The sequence below is a fragment of the Phoca vitulina genome, unplaced genomic scaffold (assembly GCF_004348235.1).
Source record: "Phoca vitulina isolate PV1807 unplaced genomic scaffold, GSC_HSeal_1.0 scaffold1, whole genome shotgun sequence".
Lineage (NCBI taxonomy): Eukaryota > Metazoa > Chordata > Mammalia > Carnivora > Phocidae > Phoca > Phoca vitulina.
The window spans coordinates 92,586,059-92,604,845 of NW_022589704.1; the positions used below are offsets into that span (position 1 = coordinate 92,586,059).

The window sequence follows — 18,787 nt, forward strand, 5'->3', positions numbered from 1 at the left end:
AGACGATCCTAGTAGCAATGTGGGAAATGAATGGGAAGGAGAAGGGACAGAGGTTCTTGGAGGCGGTGGTATTTGGGGAGGGGATTATGTCTGCCATCCCTCCCAACTCATTTTAACCTATGGTAAAGAGAGATTCTGTCTCCACTCTGTCTCAGGGTTTTCTCCCCCTGTCCCTGAGAGATGATTTTTCAGAGCCTGAGGACTTAGCTGGGCCACAGCTGAGGACTAATAAGTTACTGAGCTCCCCCAGAGGCATATCTGTCCTGCGCTTGTGTCTCCCTGGCAGGCCCTACTGTCTAGATTCAGGCTGAGAAGTAGGAAGTCCCATTATGACCTTGGGTTTTAGCTGGTTTCTGTAATACACCTTTTACCAAAATTTTACTTACAATATTAGACATGTACAGGTCTATTAATAAAGTGAGTTTGTTTTTATTCTTAGGGCTATGACTATATAGAAGGCTGCTTTGTCAGGCATTCCCAGAAGGAATTTAATGCCACCCTGAGCTTTAACAGTAGTAGTGGTAATAGGAACAGAAAAATTCCAGACATTGCAGAGGTAGGATCAACATAGTGGGGCCTGGGAGGAATTCGGTCTAATAGCGGCCTGTGCAGGAGGAGGAGAGGGAAGATGCCATAACCAGAGGCATGTGAGTAGGTGATATTCCAGTCACATTCTTCCGAGTCACATTCTAGTGACTTGTGTGTTATACAGAGTTTTGCTGTACATTCTAATTATCCTTATTGGAAGAGATGGCTCTTCCCAAAGACATTTGCTTGCACTGCTTTTGATGTCATCTTTAAAAATAAATAAAAACATTTTCTTTTTTACCACCTTTTTTTTAAACCAGTGTTGTTTTGTATTGTTTGCTTTGTTTTCTTTATGCCCACAGAGGAAAATATATTGTGCCTAAGAAGAGGATCACTGTCAAAATTTTATTTAACTACATGAGAATGGACCATTTTACAAAATCTGAAAAAGTCCCCTTTTAGGAGAACTGAAATTCATTTTTTTTACTTAGATGATTAAAATGGTATTTTTGTCATTCTGTATCCTCTGGCTTGTTTACAAATGTTAGCGAAGGCTCTTTAGTTCCAGTTCTGGGCATCATTCGTCTGCCGTTCAGGACCAGTCACCCATTTGTATCAGAGCGGTTTTGTTAATTCTTTTAAGAACTGGAGACGGATGACATGAAACAGTAATGATTCCTACCAGAGCTGCCCTTTGATCAAAGTCTATGAGACCCGACATGGGTGCTTTTGGTGGTGGTGTGAGCTGTGAGGGAATAGCACCAGGCTTTGAAGTGCTTTCTTGTTTTTTATGAGTTTTACGAGATTTCCTTTTCCTCTCCTTCAGTTCTCATAACTGACTGACTTTTAATCCTGTCATCATGGCCAAGAAATTCATCTCTAAAGAGCAGGAGTTTACCATGGTGCAAAACAGAGCAACTGTATTAGGTCCCTGAACCTTTCAGATAAAAACACACATTTTGCCACCTTGAGCATTTTGTAGTTTTTATTCCCAGCACTTCTCACTGAAAGCAGTATTTTTTCTTTTGTTTTTCAAAAGCAATATTGAACAAAAGTCAGGAACACAATAACTGAGTGTCAGCTATATAACCAAAGAGAGGAGTATCTTCTATTTTCCACATCTTATGACATGGGCATGTTGACTTAACTATATTTTCCCCAAAGCTTTGTGATAAAAATTACTATAAGCTTAGATCATTCCTCCTACTTACAAACACCTACATTTAAGTTCTTTACTTATCACGTATTAAAGGGGTCACTTAATATAGTTCTTTCTTTACAAGGACAGTCATGATGAGTTAGGATATTTGTCAATAATTTGCTAGTAAATCTCTTCTAAATGCAAGAATGTAGTCACAAAAGATAAAGATAAAAAAAAAACCTTTTTAGCTTAATTGTGCTATTTAAGTAACAAAGCTTTCCTAAGCCATAAAAAATATTTTGTCTTCCTGCGTTCCTGCTTATATTTACCACTGAGAAATGCTGATAACATTAATAAGGTTGGTAATTTTCCTAATACAGACCTGCCAGAACAGGATGGGTACTGAGTATTTAACTATCAGTGTGGCTATTATAACTTGAGGATTCTGGTCTATTCTGGTAAGACCAATAAAGCTTGCTCCTGTAGGGAGTCTTGTTATTAATAAACCTAATATTTTTAGAAAACATGTTTATTTAGGAAGCATTTTGTTTACAGTTATTTCTTACTGCCTCTTTCTCGAATACTTTAATCAGTGTCCACATTCACTTTATAAAAGGTTAAATTAAAAAGGACAAAAGAGAAGTAATTAGAAGCACCTCACAGATATAGAAGTTTTGCATTCATGTTTAGTATCTGTGTCTACAAATCTTGTTAAAGATCACTTCCTTCTTTCATTAATCAGACATATCCCAGGAACCTGCTGGAGTCTCCATGAGGAGCTGATGGGGATGTATCCCTGTCTCCAAACATCAAGGATAGTGTGTTTTGTTTTGAGTTGACCGGCCTGACATTACAGCTGTGAGTCCTATCAGCACAGCATTGTCTGCTCTCTCAGCCCTCGCGGTTCCTGCGCTCTCCTCTGCTCACCTCATCAGTAGCTTCCTTCTCTCTGGCCATGTGGGCACTCCCATGTCATTTGCTCTCTCCTGAGAAGCTGTTCAGAGTCCAGTTACCGTGACAGATGAGCCAAGTGAGCGTGTTTCAGGCCTGCACACAAGCTATTCTGTTTTGGTATTACTCCGTTTTTAAAATTATTATTTGAGAACAGCTAGAGGGATTCTCATTAAGTATTTAGGGGAATTTATTTCTTTGTATCTCCTTAAAAAGAGTTCATTCACCACCCATATGTACACTCACATAGGAACTTTCACTCTGTCTTTACTTATAGACAATGAAGGAAAGAAACGGAGCTCCTCCAACCACAGGCGCGTGTTCAGATATTTTATTCTAGTCCAGTGGCTCTTAACCTTTGTTGGTCCTGAATCCTTCTGAGACCATGGAGAGGGTAAAGCTCTCCAAAAATGTACATACAATACAGACATTTTATAGCCAATTTCAGGGGTTTCTCAGGCTCACAGGCGGCCATCCTAGGTCTTGTGAAAGGCCCACGGGTCCCACGCTAAGAACGCCTATTCAGTAAACCTGCAGCCTTTATCTGTTCCCAGCCAACATGTATGATTATCGTTAGGATGTGTCAGAGAAATTTTCCCACCTGTGTTTCTATCACTCCTAGCTGCCAAGTAGCAAAGAAACCCCATCAACCACCCTCTTGCCTGATTGTTCAGAGGCTACACTCAGAAAACATAACTATTAACATAAATCAGGCTTGTAATTGATTACCCCAGAGGAAGCCTTCATTTCTGTTGGGCCTTACAGCTTCTGGCAGCCCTGTGGCCACGTTGCTAAGTTCACTACCTATAGCCACGTTCACCATTGTCCAGTGTAGCCATCATAACATTAACTAAAGTCATTGCTACTAATTAATCTTGCCCTCTCTTTTTTCTAAAATTATACTCTAAGTGGATCCTTTGGTTCCCAAAATTATGTAAAATGATTCCCTTTACACCCACACACTCCTTTTCTGGGTTTTACGCACTCAAGTCTCAATTTATTATAACCCAAGCAGCTGAGGTTTCAAAATAACACCTATACTGATTACTCCCGAGTATGATAAGTTAGCCCTCAAAGCGGCAGAGGTAGCCATCAATTTCCGATTACTGTCAGTCACTGCTGACCTTTACTGTGACTTGCCTCTGGCACATAGCGAGAATTTCTCAAATGTTAATTTCCAAAATTAGTCATTACTTAAATAGTGAAAGATGTTCATTTAAAAACAGCTTAATTAGAGGCGCCTGGGTGGCTTAGTCGTTAAGCGTCTGCCTTCAGCTCAGGTCATGATCCCAGGGTCCTGGGATTGAGCCCCACATCGGGCTCCCTGCTCAGCAGGAAGCCTGCTTCTCCCTCTCCCACTCCCCCTGCTTGTGTTCCCTCTCTCACTGTGTCTCTCTGTGTCAAATAAATAAAATCTTTAAAAAAAATAAAATAAAATAAAAACAGCTTAATTAAATATCTTAATTAAAGAGATCAACTGTAAAAGCTGATGTTTTAAGGCCCTGAGAATTCTTTTTTTTTTTTTTTTGAAAGATTTCTTAGGTTTTTGTGTTGTTGGGAGGGTTGCTTTTTTATAAACAAATCTAAAACTATTTTGGGTTTTTTTTGGTGGGAAGATGGAGAGATTAAAATGTTTTTACAGAAATAAATTCCTTACAAGGTAGAATGGGACAAAAGATTCTGATACTATCTAAACATTATTTCATGAGAGAGTGGCCTGTTATTATATATTTTATTCATTTTATTTTTTGTGTTTTATGTTTCCTATTTTTTATATTTTATTTATTTATTTAACTATTTTATTTCCTCCTTTAAAAAAATATATTTCAGTGGTGCCTGGCTGGCTCAGTCAGTGGAGCGTGCAACTCTTCGTCACAGGGTTGGGCGTTCAAGACCCATGTCAGGTGTATACATTCTTTAAAAAATGTATTTCAAAATGTATCTAGGAAGAGAGCCACTTCAGAGAGGGGGAAGGCAGTAAATTGAAAACAAGCATATTATATGCAAGACTCCTTAATTAATGATAGAATCCTTAGCACCCTTCTCCTAATCAGCTCCCGGATTACTGGTAGCCAGCATTGTACTCTTCAAGAAGGAGACTGAAGGACTCCTTTCTGGAGAACGAGACCGGACCACGAAAAGACTATGGAGACTGACAGGGTTTCTCTGACAGTCACTGGTCACCTCAGTGAAGTCCCCCACATGAAACTTGCCATTGCATTTTATTCTTAATGCTTATTAAGTCTCATTCTTAAATATGAATGGACAGTAAAGGCCGCGAGGCCTGGAGGAAATCCTTTCACTGGAAAAGCAGAGACCAAAACAAGCATGTAAGCCAAGAAAGGGATCAGAAGAAGCAGAGACAATGGAGAAGACGTTAAAAGGAAACACCAAAACTATTACTAATGTCCATAGAGAAGTGAAAGAAAATACTGTGCCCATGAAACCAGAACAAGGAGAGGAAATGAGACAAGTGAAGCTCGTAGGAACTGGACCTGTCATATCAGACAATAGTAATTCAACAAGGATGGGACAGAAGTAATGAATTCACAAAGAAAGAAGAACAAATAGCGATCGGCAAGTGTGAGAAAAGTTGAAGAAAATCAAATGATCAATCCAGAAGCTTTTTGCCTAATAGGAACTCCAGAAAGAGAAGACAGAGAAAACAGAGGAAGAAAACATAATATATGAAAATTTCCCAGAACTGAAGGACATGGGTTTTTCTGTTTTAAAGTGCCCAATGAGCATCTAGTATGAGTGGAAAACGAAAACACACGCACACATATCCAATAAAGCTACCACTCTCCTGATTTTTCTCCCTTTCTTACTATTGCTTGTATGTTTCTTTGCTTAATATCTCTTCGTCATTCCACCCTTAATGCTGTTTCTGTACTTTCTGTCCTTGACTTTGACCTTTTCTCACTACCCTCTCCCTCCATGTATCATGACATCAAGTCCTATACCTTTAACCACCTCTCTCTGTTAGTGGTTCCCAGATGTGTGAATCTAGTTGTTTCTTTCTCTTGAACTCCAGATCTGCTTCCTGGAACTCTCCATCCTCGTACCCATCAGTCTTCACACGTGTCTAAAAGTGAACTTATTTCCTTATCCTCTTTTTGTCTTTTTAGGAGCCCAGTTATTTTCCTATATTCCCTATTACAGGAAAACATCATTCCTACAGTGTTACAAGTCAGAAATGTAGGAGTTTGAGATCACTCTGGGCCCCTCCATCTACCTCACCCCTTGCAGTGAATCATTATGTCCTTTTATTTTTTATGTTTTTATTTATTTTTAAAGGTTTTATTTATTTATTTGACAGATAATGAGAGAGCACAAGTAGGCAGAGCGGCAGGCAGAGGGAGAGGGAGAATCAGGCTCTCCGCTGAGCCGGGAGCCCGATGTGGGGCTCGATCCCAGGACCCTGGGATCATGACCTGAGCCGAAGGCAGACGCTTAACCGACTGAGCCACCCAGGTGCCCCTATGTTTTTATTTTTTATTAAGTTCAATTAGCCAACATGTAGTACATCTTTAGTTTTTGATGTAGTGTTCAATGATTCATTAGTTGCGTATAACACCCAATATGTTCTTTTAGAACTTCATGGTGATAAGCCCCATGTGTCCCACATTCCCAGGCCAACCCTTCTATTCTTTCATTGACATGTATGCAGGGACAAGCAAGGTCATTGGCTATTTGGGGCGGAAATCTGTAGCATGAAAAAGGGGAGCAAAAATAAGCTGATAGAAAAATTAACCCTAAAGATAACATTTTAAAAACTCAAATTAGTAGCCTCACATTTAAGATGATATTGCAAATATAAATAAAATCAGACTACTATGAAAAAGGAACAGGAAACAAAAAGGAACCTTTAGATGTTAAAAATATGGCTGTCAAGGGGCGCCTGGGTGGCTCAGTTGGTTAAGCGTCTGCCTTCAACTCAGGTCATGATCCCAGGGTCCTGGGAACAAGCCCCACATCAGGCTCCCTGCTCAGCGGGGAGTCTGCTTCTCCCTCTCACTCTCCCTCTGTGTTCTCTCTCTCTCTCTCAAATAAATAAATAAAATCTTTTTAAAAAATACAGCTGTCAAAATAAAATAATTCTGTAGTCACGGTTGCAAGATAAATGAGAGAAAAACTAAGAATTTAGAGGTTAAAAAGACAAAAAAAGGGAAAATATGACAATAAAAAGTAAGACATTATGTCTAGTTCCATCGTTCTGCTAACAGTAATTCCAGAAAAAAAGAAAATAAAGGGGAAGAAGCTATCAAAGAATAATGGAAATTTCCAGGAGCTAAAGCTACTGAGTACCATTCAAAATTAAGGTATCCTGGGTGCTGAGCATAAGGCATAGATATAAATGATACAGATATAGAAATACAGATTATTATGAAATTTCAGAGCACCAGGGATAAAGAGAAGGTCTTGAAAGCCTCTTAAACAAAGGAAAAGTGCAACCTATGAAGGAACATCATCAGCATCATCAGGTGTTGGAAGAAGCAGAGCAATGTCTTTAAAGACTTGAAAAGAATTATACGCCCCATGAAACTACTGACTAAGGGTTAGAAACAAAATCAGTTCATTTCCAGACATGGAAGGACTCGGAAGGTCATGCTTTAACTTTAAATAGCTGATGGAATTTGTTCATGTTTGCTGTACATTTGCTAGTATTTTCAAAATCCTGAAAGCCCTCTTGGCCGTCCTATTATATGGAATAGAACATTTTCTTTAAATGTTTAACTATCTTTTTTGCTTTGTTACCTTTTTAAACACCAAACTCTGTTAGTCTGCTAATCTCTCTGCTTTTCTTCACCCTTTTTTTTTTAAATGTTTTATTTATTTATTCATGAGAGTCAGAGAGAGAGAGAGAGAGAGAAGCAGAGGCAGAGGGAGAAGCAGGCTCCCCGCCTAGCAGGGAGCCCGGTATGGGGACTTGATCCCAGGACCCAGGGATCATGACCTGAGCCGAAGGCAGACGCTTAACCATCTGAGCCACCCAGGCGCCCCTCTTCACCCTTTTCTTGGATTTCCCTTGTGCCTTGTTTTAAAAATCTTGTCTCATGGTTAATAATTTCCTTCTTTATATTTTTATCTAAATTCTGTAACTTCCATAACTAATCAGATAACTTTTTATAGGACATGAGGTTGTGTAAATAACAGCCATAGAAAATAGAAGCTGTACATTTTGGGGGGGGGGGCCACGTGATTTTTTTTCTTATATGTTTTAATTTTACCAATATGGGAACAGCCTAAATCTTCCTGCTTTTTTCCCTTCCTTTTTATATTTGTAAATACATAATCATAAAGCTTGCCATTTTCACCATTTTTAAGTGTACAATTCAGTGGTAATGCCCCTTAATATCACATTCACAGTGTTGTACAATTGTCACCACTATTTTCAAAACTTTTTCCTCACCTCAGACAGACTCTGTGACCATTTAGCAATAACTCCCCATCTCCCTTTCCCTCAGCCCCTGTTAACCACTAATTGTTCTGTCTCTATGGATTTGCTGTATCTTGCTTTCTTGTGCACCACTGCTAAGCAGGTAGATGTATTATGTAAAATATTTCTTTACAATATATGGTATTTTGCTATCATTATCCATAGTGTCTGTCAGTGTTATCTATTGCTGCATAACAAATTACCCCCAAATTTAGTGTCTTCAGACAACAGTAGTCATATATTATTTCTTATGGTTTCTAGGGGTGAGGAATTCAATCGGTGTAATGGAGATGATGTGTCTTTGCTCCACAGTGAGTGGGGACTTTGATGGAAGACCCCATGTCTGAGATCTGGAAACATCTCAAGGCTCATTCACTCACATGTCTGGCAGTTGATGCTGCCTGTAACCTAGGGGCCTACCTGGAGTTGTCAACTCAGACATCCACACATGGCTTCTCCCTGTGACCTGGGCCTCCCCACAACATGGTGGCAAGGCTCCAAAGGCAAGCAACCCAAGACATAAAGAGAAAGAGATTCAGAATGCCAGCAACCAAGTGGAAGCCATATAATCTTCAACGACCTAGCTTCACAAGTCACACAGTGTCATTTTCACTGCATTCTATTGATTGAGACAGTTACAAAGATTCACCCAGGTTCAAGGGAGAGGAACACAGACCCCACCTCCAAATGTAGGCATGTCGTGTCATATTGTGAGAAAAGCATGTCAAGTAAGATAAGAACTGGTGTGACCATCTTTGGAAATGCAGTGTGTATCCACTATGGTACCCCTAACAGGAATTCTCTAAAATTGACTCCTCTGTCTTCCTTCTACAAGCTAATCACTTGTGGAGATATGTATTCCACTTTCTCTAATAAGGAGGTTGAGATTTACACATTGAAGACAAAAAAACATGAGATAATGATGGAGATTTTCTTAGAAAAGGGAAATAAATTTCTTGAAAGCAAGATAATTGTTAAGATGTGTCTGTTAAAGAAGTTCTAATTAATAGCTTTAATGCTATTTGAAAAAATGCTTCCTAGTCAAGAAAACATTGTAATATGAAAAACATTGTTTATGAATACTGTATTTATAGTTTGGGCATGGAAACATTTTTGTAGGTTCTTGGTTGACTTGAAATATTTAAATACACAATTCTCCTTTCCCTGATATACCTCTAGAGCAGATAGTTGATGAAGTATAATTTTATTACATAAATTCTGTAGCCACATTACTTAACATCTCTAAAGCGTTAGTGTCCTCATCTAAAATATAGGAAGAATACTAGTACCTGTCTCACAGAACTGGCATAAGGGTTAAATGAGTTAATATATGTAAAGTGCTTGGCACACTGTAAGTGCTAAAAAAAAAGTTAGACACAGGAAGTATATAGATGTGTTAATGATATTCTGCATATATGTATATATGAAGAGTCATAGCATAACTGAATTCATTTCCAACAAGGTATTCAAAAGATAAAGGAATATGGTTACTGAAAATAGTTGGTTAATCTGTTTCATTTAGGAAGAACATATTAGATTGCTTCTTAATTTGATAACTGTTTTTCCTAGTTTGAAAAAGAAAAACAGCATGATATTCGATCATTCTTTTTACCGAAACCTAAGAAAAGACAGTTGGTGACCTCCTGTGATGAATCAGGGATATTCCAAGAGAAAAATACTGTCATGCCAGCAGACCCTGGAAAAAGAGCCACAAGACATATCATTGATTATGAAAGCAATGTTGAACCTGAAGCTAAAAGATTGAAGTCGGTCACCACCAATGACCACCGCAGTGCCCCAGAGGAGAAACCATCCCGGCCCAGGCAGACCACGGCTCTAGCCCAGGCAACCAGCCCAGTCCTTCCTGGAAAGGGCTGGCAGTGTGCTTTCTGCACCTATATCAATAACTCAGTGTTACCTTACTGTGAAATGTGTGAGAATCCTCCAGGCAGAGCTGGTGAGTACATGGAGTGGGGCCCTGGACGGGGCTGGCGGTGTTGTCTTCACATAGTCTGTGTTTTTAGAGGCAACTGCTGTTAGCACGGGTTAGTGGGACTCGACACTGACTTCAGCTTTTAAGCTAGAGTAAGAACTTTACATAGTGAAGACTGAATTTATCCCCTGGTAGAATGTGGAAAGCTCCCAGTTCTGTCAAGAATGTATATCCCTGAGCGTCTGTGACATGGCATTAATTTGGCACAAATGGACATTTCTCATTAATGCCGGCAGGATGTGAATTCAGTGGGCAGGAATAGAAGCTCGGTTGCTATGGCAGCAAATATGCCTTATAGTCATAGACCTGCTGTTTTCTTTCTCCTGTAGATAATACTTGTTTTTAAAGAAATTATAGATTATTTTTGTTTAAATAGCAAAATAATCCAGGGTAGCTTCTTTGCCTAGTAAAATATACATTGTGTCCTGTTTCTTGTATGACAAATCATAAAAATTCCTCTATAGATCGTCTTTTAAGAACCAATTTGGTATCTGTTTTATGAGTTTATTCTTTTCCAAAACATGCTATTTTAAAAGTAGAAATTATAAACATACCTCAGAGTATGTTTTTATAGCATGGTATTACATTTTCTGATGTTTTGTTTTTGAAATTAATTAATACTGAGGTTGTCTTAAGAAAAAAGATCATTAGTATTTCTTTTGTTTCCAGTTTGAGAGACCATTTTCATGGCAACTCAAAAGGCCAACTTGACAGTTTTGGAAGCTGGAAGAAATCATTTTATTTTATCAGTTGTAATAATTGTACACACCTCCTTTTCCATCATATGTGAACTCTTTAGAGAGTGACAGTAACAAAGAGTCAGCTAAGATAAAGGCTCTGCTACTGCAGTTGCTTCCTGTCTTTCTTGTTCTCCTATGTCTTAGTTTTAATCTGAAAGAAAATGTAATCAGTAGCTGAGTCTTTCCTCTTTCAATTCTGGGTGTTCCTACAAAAATGACAAGTCTGCCATCTGGGTGGTTATATTTGTAACGTGGACACCTGTTGTCTGTGAACTAAATTGGAACCACAAGCTTATTCCATATAATATCTCTCACAATTTGCATTATCTCATTCAATTTCCAACTACTCTAGACCATAAAAATAAAGTATCTCATGACTACAGAATAATGCCAGTTCACATTAAGTATAAGTTGAGTGATTTAGCAATGAAAATCATAGTTTAATAGGGTTTGTAGTTCTGATTTTTCTTTGTGACACCAAGAGCAACAGCAAAAGTTTCTAGACTCCTGATTTAATAAGCAAACTCACAAGTAACCTAAAGAAAAATAAAACTCCTTTTGTGACTATGAAAGTCTGACTAAACAGAAATACATATAACAGTGATACTACTGTGTATAAAAGGTTATAATTGTTAGATTAATATTATTGTACTTGGCATAATGATTTCCCACCCTAATTTGGATGTACCCTCAAAAGTACCGAAAAGCAGAATTAATTCTAATTCATCCAAAATTTTCAATCAGTGTTTGCTATATAACACTTTGAGGAAACAGAATCCAAAAAACTAAAGGAGAGGGGCGCCTGGGTGGCTCAGTCAGTTAAGCATCTGCCTTCAGCTCAGGTCATGATCCCAGGGTCCTGGGATCGAGCCCCTCATTGGGCTTCTTGCTCAGCGGGGAGCCTGCTTCTCCCTCTCCCTCTCCCTGCCGCTCCCCATGCCTGTGCTTTCTCTCTCTCTCTCTCTCTCTCAAATAAATAAAATCTTAAGAAAAAAAAAAAACTAAAGGAGCAATATTATGAAATTACAGTCCTATAAAGGTTGCTAATGCATTCTCCAGGACATTCAGTACAATTTGGTATAGTATATACTGAACACTAATATTTGTCAATAAATAACCCTTCTCTTGTGCTTTGTTTTTTTTTGTTTTGTTTTGTTTTTTTAAGTAATCTCTGTGCCCAACATGGGGCTTGAACTCATGACCCTAAGATGTAGAGTCGTATGCTTTACTGAGCCAGCCAGGTACCCCTCTTGCGCTTTGTTCCTAATATCCACATAGCTCATACTTGCCATATTACAGTTCATAGGCCCACACTTGTCTCCCGCTTGAACTGCGGCTCATCCATATGCCTCTGTCTCATCTGCACCTGCTCGTGTGATGGGTACCTCAAGGTGAACATGGCCCAAGGTGGAGTTCTTGATTCACCACCACCACACCTAACACCTAAATCTTCTCTTCCCTCATCATCCCTCCATGATGCTAGAAACGCAGGCAGTGTCCTTGATTCCTTTCTCTCCTCCCACACTTGATTTGTCAGGTTCTGCTGGCATAACTTCAAAGTCTATCTTGATTCTGGCCACGTCTTCCTTGCTGCTACCATCCTACCAGAAGTTACCATTTTCTCTCCCAGACCTCAGTGGCCTCCCAGCTAGCCTCCCTGTGGCCCTTCAGTACAAACAACCAGAGTGAGCCTTTAAAAACTCAGATGATTCCATTCCTTTACCTAAAACCCTCAATGGCTTCCATTTACATTTACAATCAGGTTTGAGAATACAGGCCCTCGGGCTGGGCCTCCTAGATTCCCGAACAGCCCTCAGCTCAGATGGAATTCGACCCAGAGCTTGGCCCTGCCGACCTTTGCTCCCCACTGTCCCCTGATTACAAAACCTTGTTTTATTCTCTTGTTTTATTTCTTTTTCTTTATTCACTGGCCTTTATTCTCCTTCTCTGATTTTTTTGTTTCCTTGGTGATTGTCTGTCTCTGACACTTAGAATGGAAACTCTAGGAAGCAGGGATTTGTCTGTCTCATTCCTCACTGCCTGTCCAGCACCCCATCATTTGCACATGGCGCATTTAGTGACTCCCAGCAGGTGTTTCCAGAGAATGAACAAACATTGTTGACCGTGTTTCTTTTTATAAGACCTAGCTGTGACTTTTTAAAAACTGACCGTAGGGGCACCTGGGTGGCTCAGTCGTTAAGCATCTGCCTTCGGCTCAGGTCGTGATCCCAGGGTTCTGGGATCGAGCCCCACATCGGGCTCCCTGCTCCGCAGGAAGCCTGCTTCTCCCTGACCCTCCCCCTGCTTGTGTTCCCTCTCTCTCTGTGTCTCTGTCAAATAAATAAAATCTTTTTAAAAAATGAATAAAACTGACCTTAGAGTAAATAATGATTTTACCTAAATTTGTGTGTAAATTGTTTGTTTGATTTTCATAATTCTACAACTAGATAGCCTCAGCTCTACCCAGGATAAAAACGAAGATGAGAAAGGTGATCCTCAGAAAGACACTTCCAAAAACGTTTGGACTAGTTCTGACTGTGAAAAACAAGTCCTTGCACCCTCAGAACCTAACCCGTTGGCTGAAAGCAAGGAAGAAATATCAGAAATCAAGAGAGAAGACGGACTCACACCCCAGCCAGGTGATGGTAAGTCTGGTTTCCACTTCCAGTGTCCAGATGCAAACCATGCACGTGGATAGATAATACTGTTGATAGATTTGCTACTACTATCCCGTTCCAGGTTCCTTGCATTGCCATTTTTGTATTAAACATTTGGAACCACACACTGAAATACCAGATGGCTGGAAGAGCAGAACTGTGGGCATTCAGACATGACCCAGAGAGCAGAACTGACATGTAGCTCTGCCCATGCTGCCCCCAGGCCGCTCGCCCAGCCTCATCCGGGTCAGGCCCATCCACGAGTGAGGGTGAGGTTTTGATATTTGGGAGGTTCTTTTGGACAAAACAGTAAGATGGACATATTATTAACAGCTACTTAACAGATCATTAATCATTTGCACATGAATTTCTTTTAAATGGCTACAACTAATTGGCCTATTTTAAATTTAGGATTTTGGGTGTTTTGTTTTTTTTTAAGAAAACGTTTTCAAGGTACATAATTTCAAGACTGTATGAATCATGACTGCACTTGGAGCCAACCATGTAGTGTTTGGATTTATTTACTCTTTGGTTGATTCCATTCATTACTTCAAGCTGTGATGGTGGGTGCATACCAGCCCATATGTCACACATCACTGTCGTTATGGGCCGACTGGCCAGAGTTGGTGAGTACTTTGGGGTTATTTTCTTTGTTAATCGGTTAGTGACCATAGTAACCCACAGACTGATGTTCTCATTATAACAACACCAAAACTGTTGAGATGGGACAGTTGAAGTTTTCCTTCTAAATCAGTTGCTATTAAACACAGATATAATTCAGAGTCAGATTCATTTAAAATGAAACGTTCATTTAAGAATTTCTGAGCTCAGGCCATTCTCCTTTCTTTTTCCCTCAGCCCTCCTTCCCTCTAATGCCTCAAGGTCTTCTCAAATAATGTCTTGGAATGGACCCTGTTTTAGGTGTGTTAATTTTAACGGTATTTAGGTAGACGGTGTAGTCTCAAGTGGGGTATTCCCTTCATAACTCTGGTTTCCTTCCTCCTGCTCTGACAGTCCCTCAAGTGCTGATGAAGCCCTTGTTGTAGGACAGCGTGTGGCTCACTGGACTAAACATCAGACCGAGAACAAACAACTCACGGACCATGAGTCTCTTCATCTGTGGCAGGGAAATTCTGGTTTGTTAGTTGGAAATTGGTCCCTTGATGAAGGCAGATGCTAGGTTTACTTACACATACTTTTCAAAAATCACTAGACCTTTAGAAATTCTATTCTGCCAGTGAAATTTGCCTTGGCCTCATCCACTCCAGACAATGCCAACTTTTCCCCCATTCCTGACTTCTCAGATCACTGGGCTGAGAATTCCATACAAGCGATAATGTTTCACCTCTCCCCACTAACATGGATTTCCATGAAAAACAAACAGAAGGGTGTCAGGGGGCACACTATGTGAAAATGTTTATTCTATGCACATAAGCTCTTCTAGAACTGGAGTGGTATGTGCTTTGCGGGGACTGTGGTTTTGTTCTAACTGGAATTCTAAGGGTCTGGAAGGGTGGCTGTGTCTTCACAAGATGCTTCATCTCTAGTCTCGAGCCATTAAATTATACTTCATGAAAATAATGACAAGAGAAATATGTTCCCTGATGTAGCTGCTAGCTACCAAGAATATCAACTGATTTGGAATCAATCCTATAATGCTTTTTATCAGAGAATGACTTCTGATCTTTAAACATTAATGCATTAACTATGGTTCTTCAAAAAATCTGAAGACACAGTGATTATAGGATGCACTTATTTTATGTACATTAAAAAAGAAAGAAACTCTAAAAATTAAGCTGTGACTTAATACCCAGTGAATGAGAGCCCAGACCAGGTCAAACCACCCTCTGTTGCTTTGATATTTCTTTCATTTGTCCTGAGGGATTCGGCAGTCCTTCTGCCTTCATTGCTGAGCTTGGCATGTACTAGGGCAACCTTTCTGTACATCTCAGGATCCAGATGTGAGAGTGCTTCCTCTGTCTGCAGGGATCTCCTTTCCTTAGGTTCCATGAAGCACTTAGTTATTCCTTTGCAAGAATATAAAAAAATTTTGGTTCTTCCTCCAACGATACATATTTACTTCTTTAATATCAAATTTATCCTCTCCCGCCTTATATGCAAAATTTTTTGGTACGCATGATAACTTTTCATTTCAATACCAAATCATAGTGAAACGTTTTGAAGACATTGTAGAGGTAATTAAATTGAACTCATGTAGTAACAGACAATGCGTTTGACTCAAGTGTGGTGTTGAAGTAACAGTAGTATTGTAGTTATGACTAAGCTCATGGGTGCTCGGGCGGTGACAACCACTTCGCACCTGCCACTGGGCCAGCAGTGAGTGTAAAATGGCACAGTTACTGGCTGTACAACGTGCCAATCTCAGGGGTGTTAAAGTGTGGGAAAAGCTGACGTTTTTGAATTTATGAAATATGGGAATACTCCCAAGTTTGTAAAATGACCAGTGGCTTGATTAGAAAAATTAAAATATGATGACCTTGCCAAGTAGAATGACAAATCATAGACTTCTAGATCTGGGGAAGCACTTTAAAAGGTCACCGAGGAAAAAATAAAATAAAAATAATGATGATGATGAAAGTCGTTCAGGAACTGTGGCAGAGGTTAAGGGCATAGGCTCTGTAGCCACATTACTGGTCTTCAGTCCTCTTACTGGTGGTGTGACCTTGGGCAAGTTAAGGTGCCTCAGTTTTATCCTCTGTAAAATGCACTACTTATTTCTGAGAGATGTTAATATATGTACTGAGAACAGTGCCTGGCACATTGTAAGTACTTGATAAGTGTTAACCATAATTATTATTTAGATCCACTGTGTTAACCCTCCCTCTCCTATATATATTGGTCAGTGAAACTGAGAAGTGGTAAATAAAAGAAGATAATCAGAAAAAAACTTGTCCACATGTCCCCTTTTCTGAATGTGAAGTACTGGGTCATAGGGAATCTGGCATTTAAGTGGCCTTTCACAGAGCTGGATTGCTGCTGGTAACCAAAGTGGTGCTCCTTCAGTCCCAGCTTAAAACCACTCTTGGAGAAGTCCAGATTCTAGACTCCTTTAAGACCGATTAACAACTCTCGGTGGAGGAAGTTCTCTCTCATACCTAACTCATATCTTTTCAGCTAATTCCTAATTTGTTTCTCTCTTATGGGGTCATTAGCAAAAGTGCAAAGCAACTGGTTTCCATATAAGCCAATGTGGTCTTAGATGGCCTGCCATCGTAGTTTTATTTCAAGTGCAGACACATGTTCTTTGTCAAATATGTTGATATGTTTTATATAGCTCTTTCATCATTCTAACCCAGAGAAGATTAAAATAAGCTATTTTGGTTAGAGGACAGGTAAGCCTTCAGGTTCTTTTTTATCTTCTTAACTAGAACAGTTGAAGAGTTCAGACAACTTGCCAGTGTATGATACCTTGATGTTCTGTGCAAGTAAGAATACTGACCGGATTCACCTCTATACTAAGGTAAGCATCATGCAGATTCTGTAGCTTGAAACATACAAAAGGCTTCCTTTTTTTCATGTCTCAGTGGAGATATTTAATTTTATTAACAGTGATATAGGTATCTGGTTCTTTTTCTCCTTAAAGCTAATTCTAAAATTCTTTTGTTAAATCTAAAGACAATGAGAAGCAAAACAGCGTAGTAGTTAAGAGCACAGACTTCAGGGCCAAACTGCTTCAATTCATATCTGTTACTGAGCATGGAATCTTGAACATATTACTTAACTGCTTTGTGCCTCAGTTTCCTCAACTGGAAAATGTGGAGAGGAGTTGTTGCAAGGGTAACATGAGCCAATTCCTGTAAATCACTTAGCACTGTGCCTAGCCATAAGAAACTCTCAGTAAGAGCTCCTAGATGTGGTATACACACACACACCCCACATGTACACAATGGCATATTATGCGGCCAAAAAGAACAAGATCTTGCCATTTGCAACAACACGGATGGACATAGAGGGTATGATGCTAAGTGAAATAAGTGAGACAGAGAAAGACAAGTACCACATGATTTCACTTATGTGTGGAATCTAAAAAAACAAAACATGAACGAACAAAGCAGAAAAAGACCCATAAATCAGAGAACAAACTGGTGGTTGCCAGAGGGGACAGGGTGGGGGCATGGGCAAAATGGGGGAAAGGGAGTGGAAGTTACAGGCTTCCAGTTATGGAGTGAGTAAGTCACAGGGATGAAAGGTACAGCACAGGGAATACAGTCAATGATAATGTGATAGTGTTGTATGGTGACAGATGGGAGCTACACTTGTGTGAGCACAGCATAACGTATAGACTTGTCAAATCACCATGTTGTACACCTGAAACTTACATAACGTCGTGTCAACTGTACTTGCAAAAAAAGTTAGCTCCTTCACAGATCATTTGTAGCAGACGCAGCACCTTTGCCAAAGCCTGACTCTGCCCATCCATGTCGAATAAATTCTAGGAAGCTTTAAAAATATGATTGCTTGGATTCATGCCATAGCCTAGGTTAGTGGTGCTCAAACTTTTTAGTCTCAGGAGCTCTTTGTACTTTTATAATTTGTTGAGAACCCCAAGGAGCTTTTGTTCATGTGGGTTATATCTGTTGATATTTACTGTATTTGGAATTAAACTGGAAACACTTAAAAATATTTATTAACTAAAGATAGTAATAACCCATTGTTGATACTCATGTCAATAGCTTATTTTTATGAAACGTATTTTATAAAACAAAGATAACATTTAGTGAGGAGAGTTGGCATTGTTTTACATGTTTTGGGGATTTTTTTTAAAAAATTATTTATTCTAGAGAGACACAGAAAGCGGGGTGGGGGGGCTGGCGGGGAGCAGAGGGAGAGGGACAAGCAGGCTCCACGTTCAGCAGGAGCTTGACACAGGCTGGATCCCAGGACCCTGAGACCATGACCTGAGCTGAAATCAAGAGTCGGACGCTTAACCGACTGAGCCCCCCAGGCGCCCCTTCACTGTTTTATATTTTTACCAGTTTCTCTAGAGTCTTAATGAAGACATTGGGATTCTCATATCTGTCTGTCCCTGGGAAACATCACTGTGCTTTTGTGAGAGGATGAGGGTGAAAAGGGCAAATGTTGTTTTACTGTTATTAAGAAAACACTTTTGCCTTTGTGGATCCCCTAAAGTGGTCTCAGGGGCCCTGTAAGAATCTGTGGCCTAGGTAAACTAGTGTGAGTATTTGAGGAAAAACTTGTTGAGATGATGAATACTTTGCTCTACAGTATCAAATTCCTAGTCTTTATAAGTAAAATAAAATATTTGTAACTTCTTATACTCATGAGAGCCTCCTGAAAGAATGCCTTTTTCAAGAT

General features: G+C 39.6%; 1 protein-coding gene across 9 annotated transcripts in view; it reads left to right on the plus strand.

The window, feature by feature from the left end:
- ZRANB3 (zinc finger RANBP2-type containing 3) overlaps positions 1-18,787 on the plus strand; it is a 310,759-nt gene that overhangs the window by 274,187 nt on the left and 17,785 nt on the right. For all 9 annotated transcript variants that reach the window (XM_032411359.1, XM_032411348.1, XM_032411398.1 and 6 more), the window contains 3 exons: positions 9,630-10,017; positions 13,241-13,438; positions 16,840-16,931. In XM_032411359.1, the coding sequence (XP_032267250.1) occupies positions 9,630-10,017; positions 13,241-13,438; positions 16,840-16,931 (678 nt within the window). The remainder of the gene's footprint in view (positions 1-9,629; positions 10,018-13,240; positions 13,439-16,839; positions 16,932-18,787) is intronic.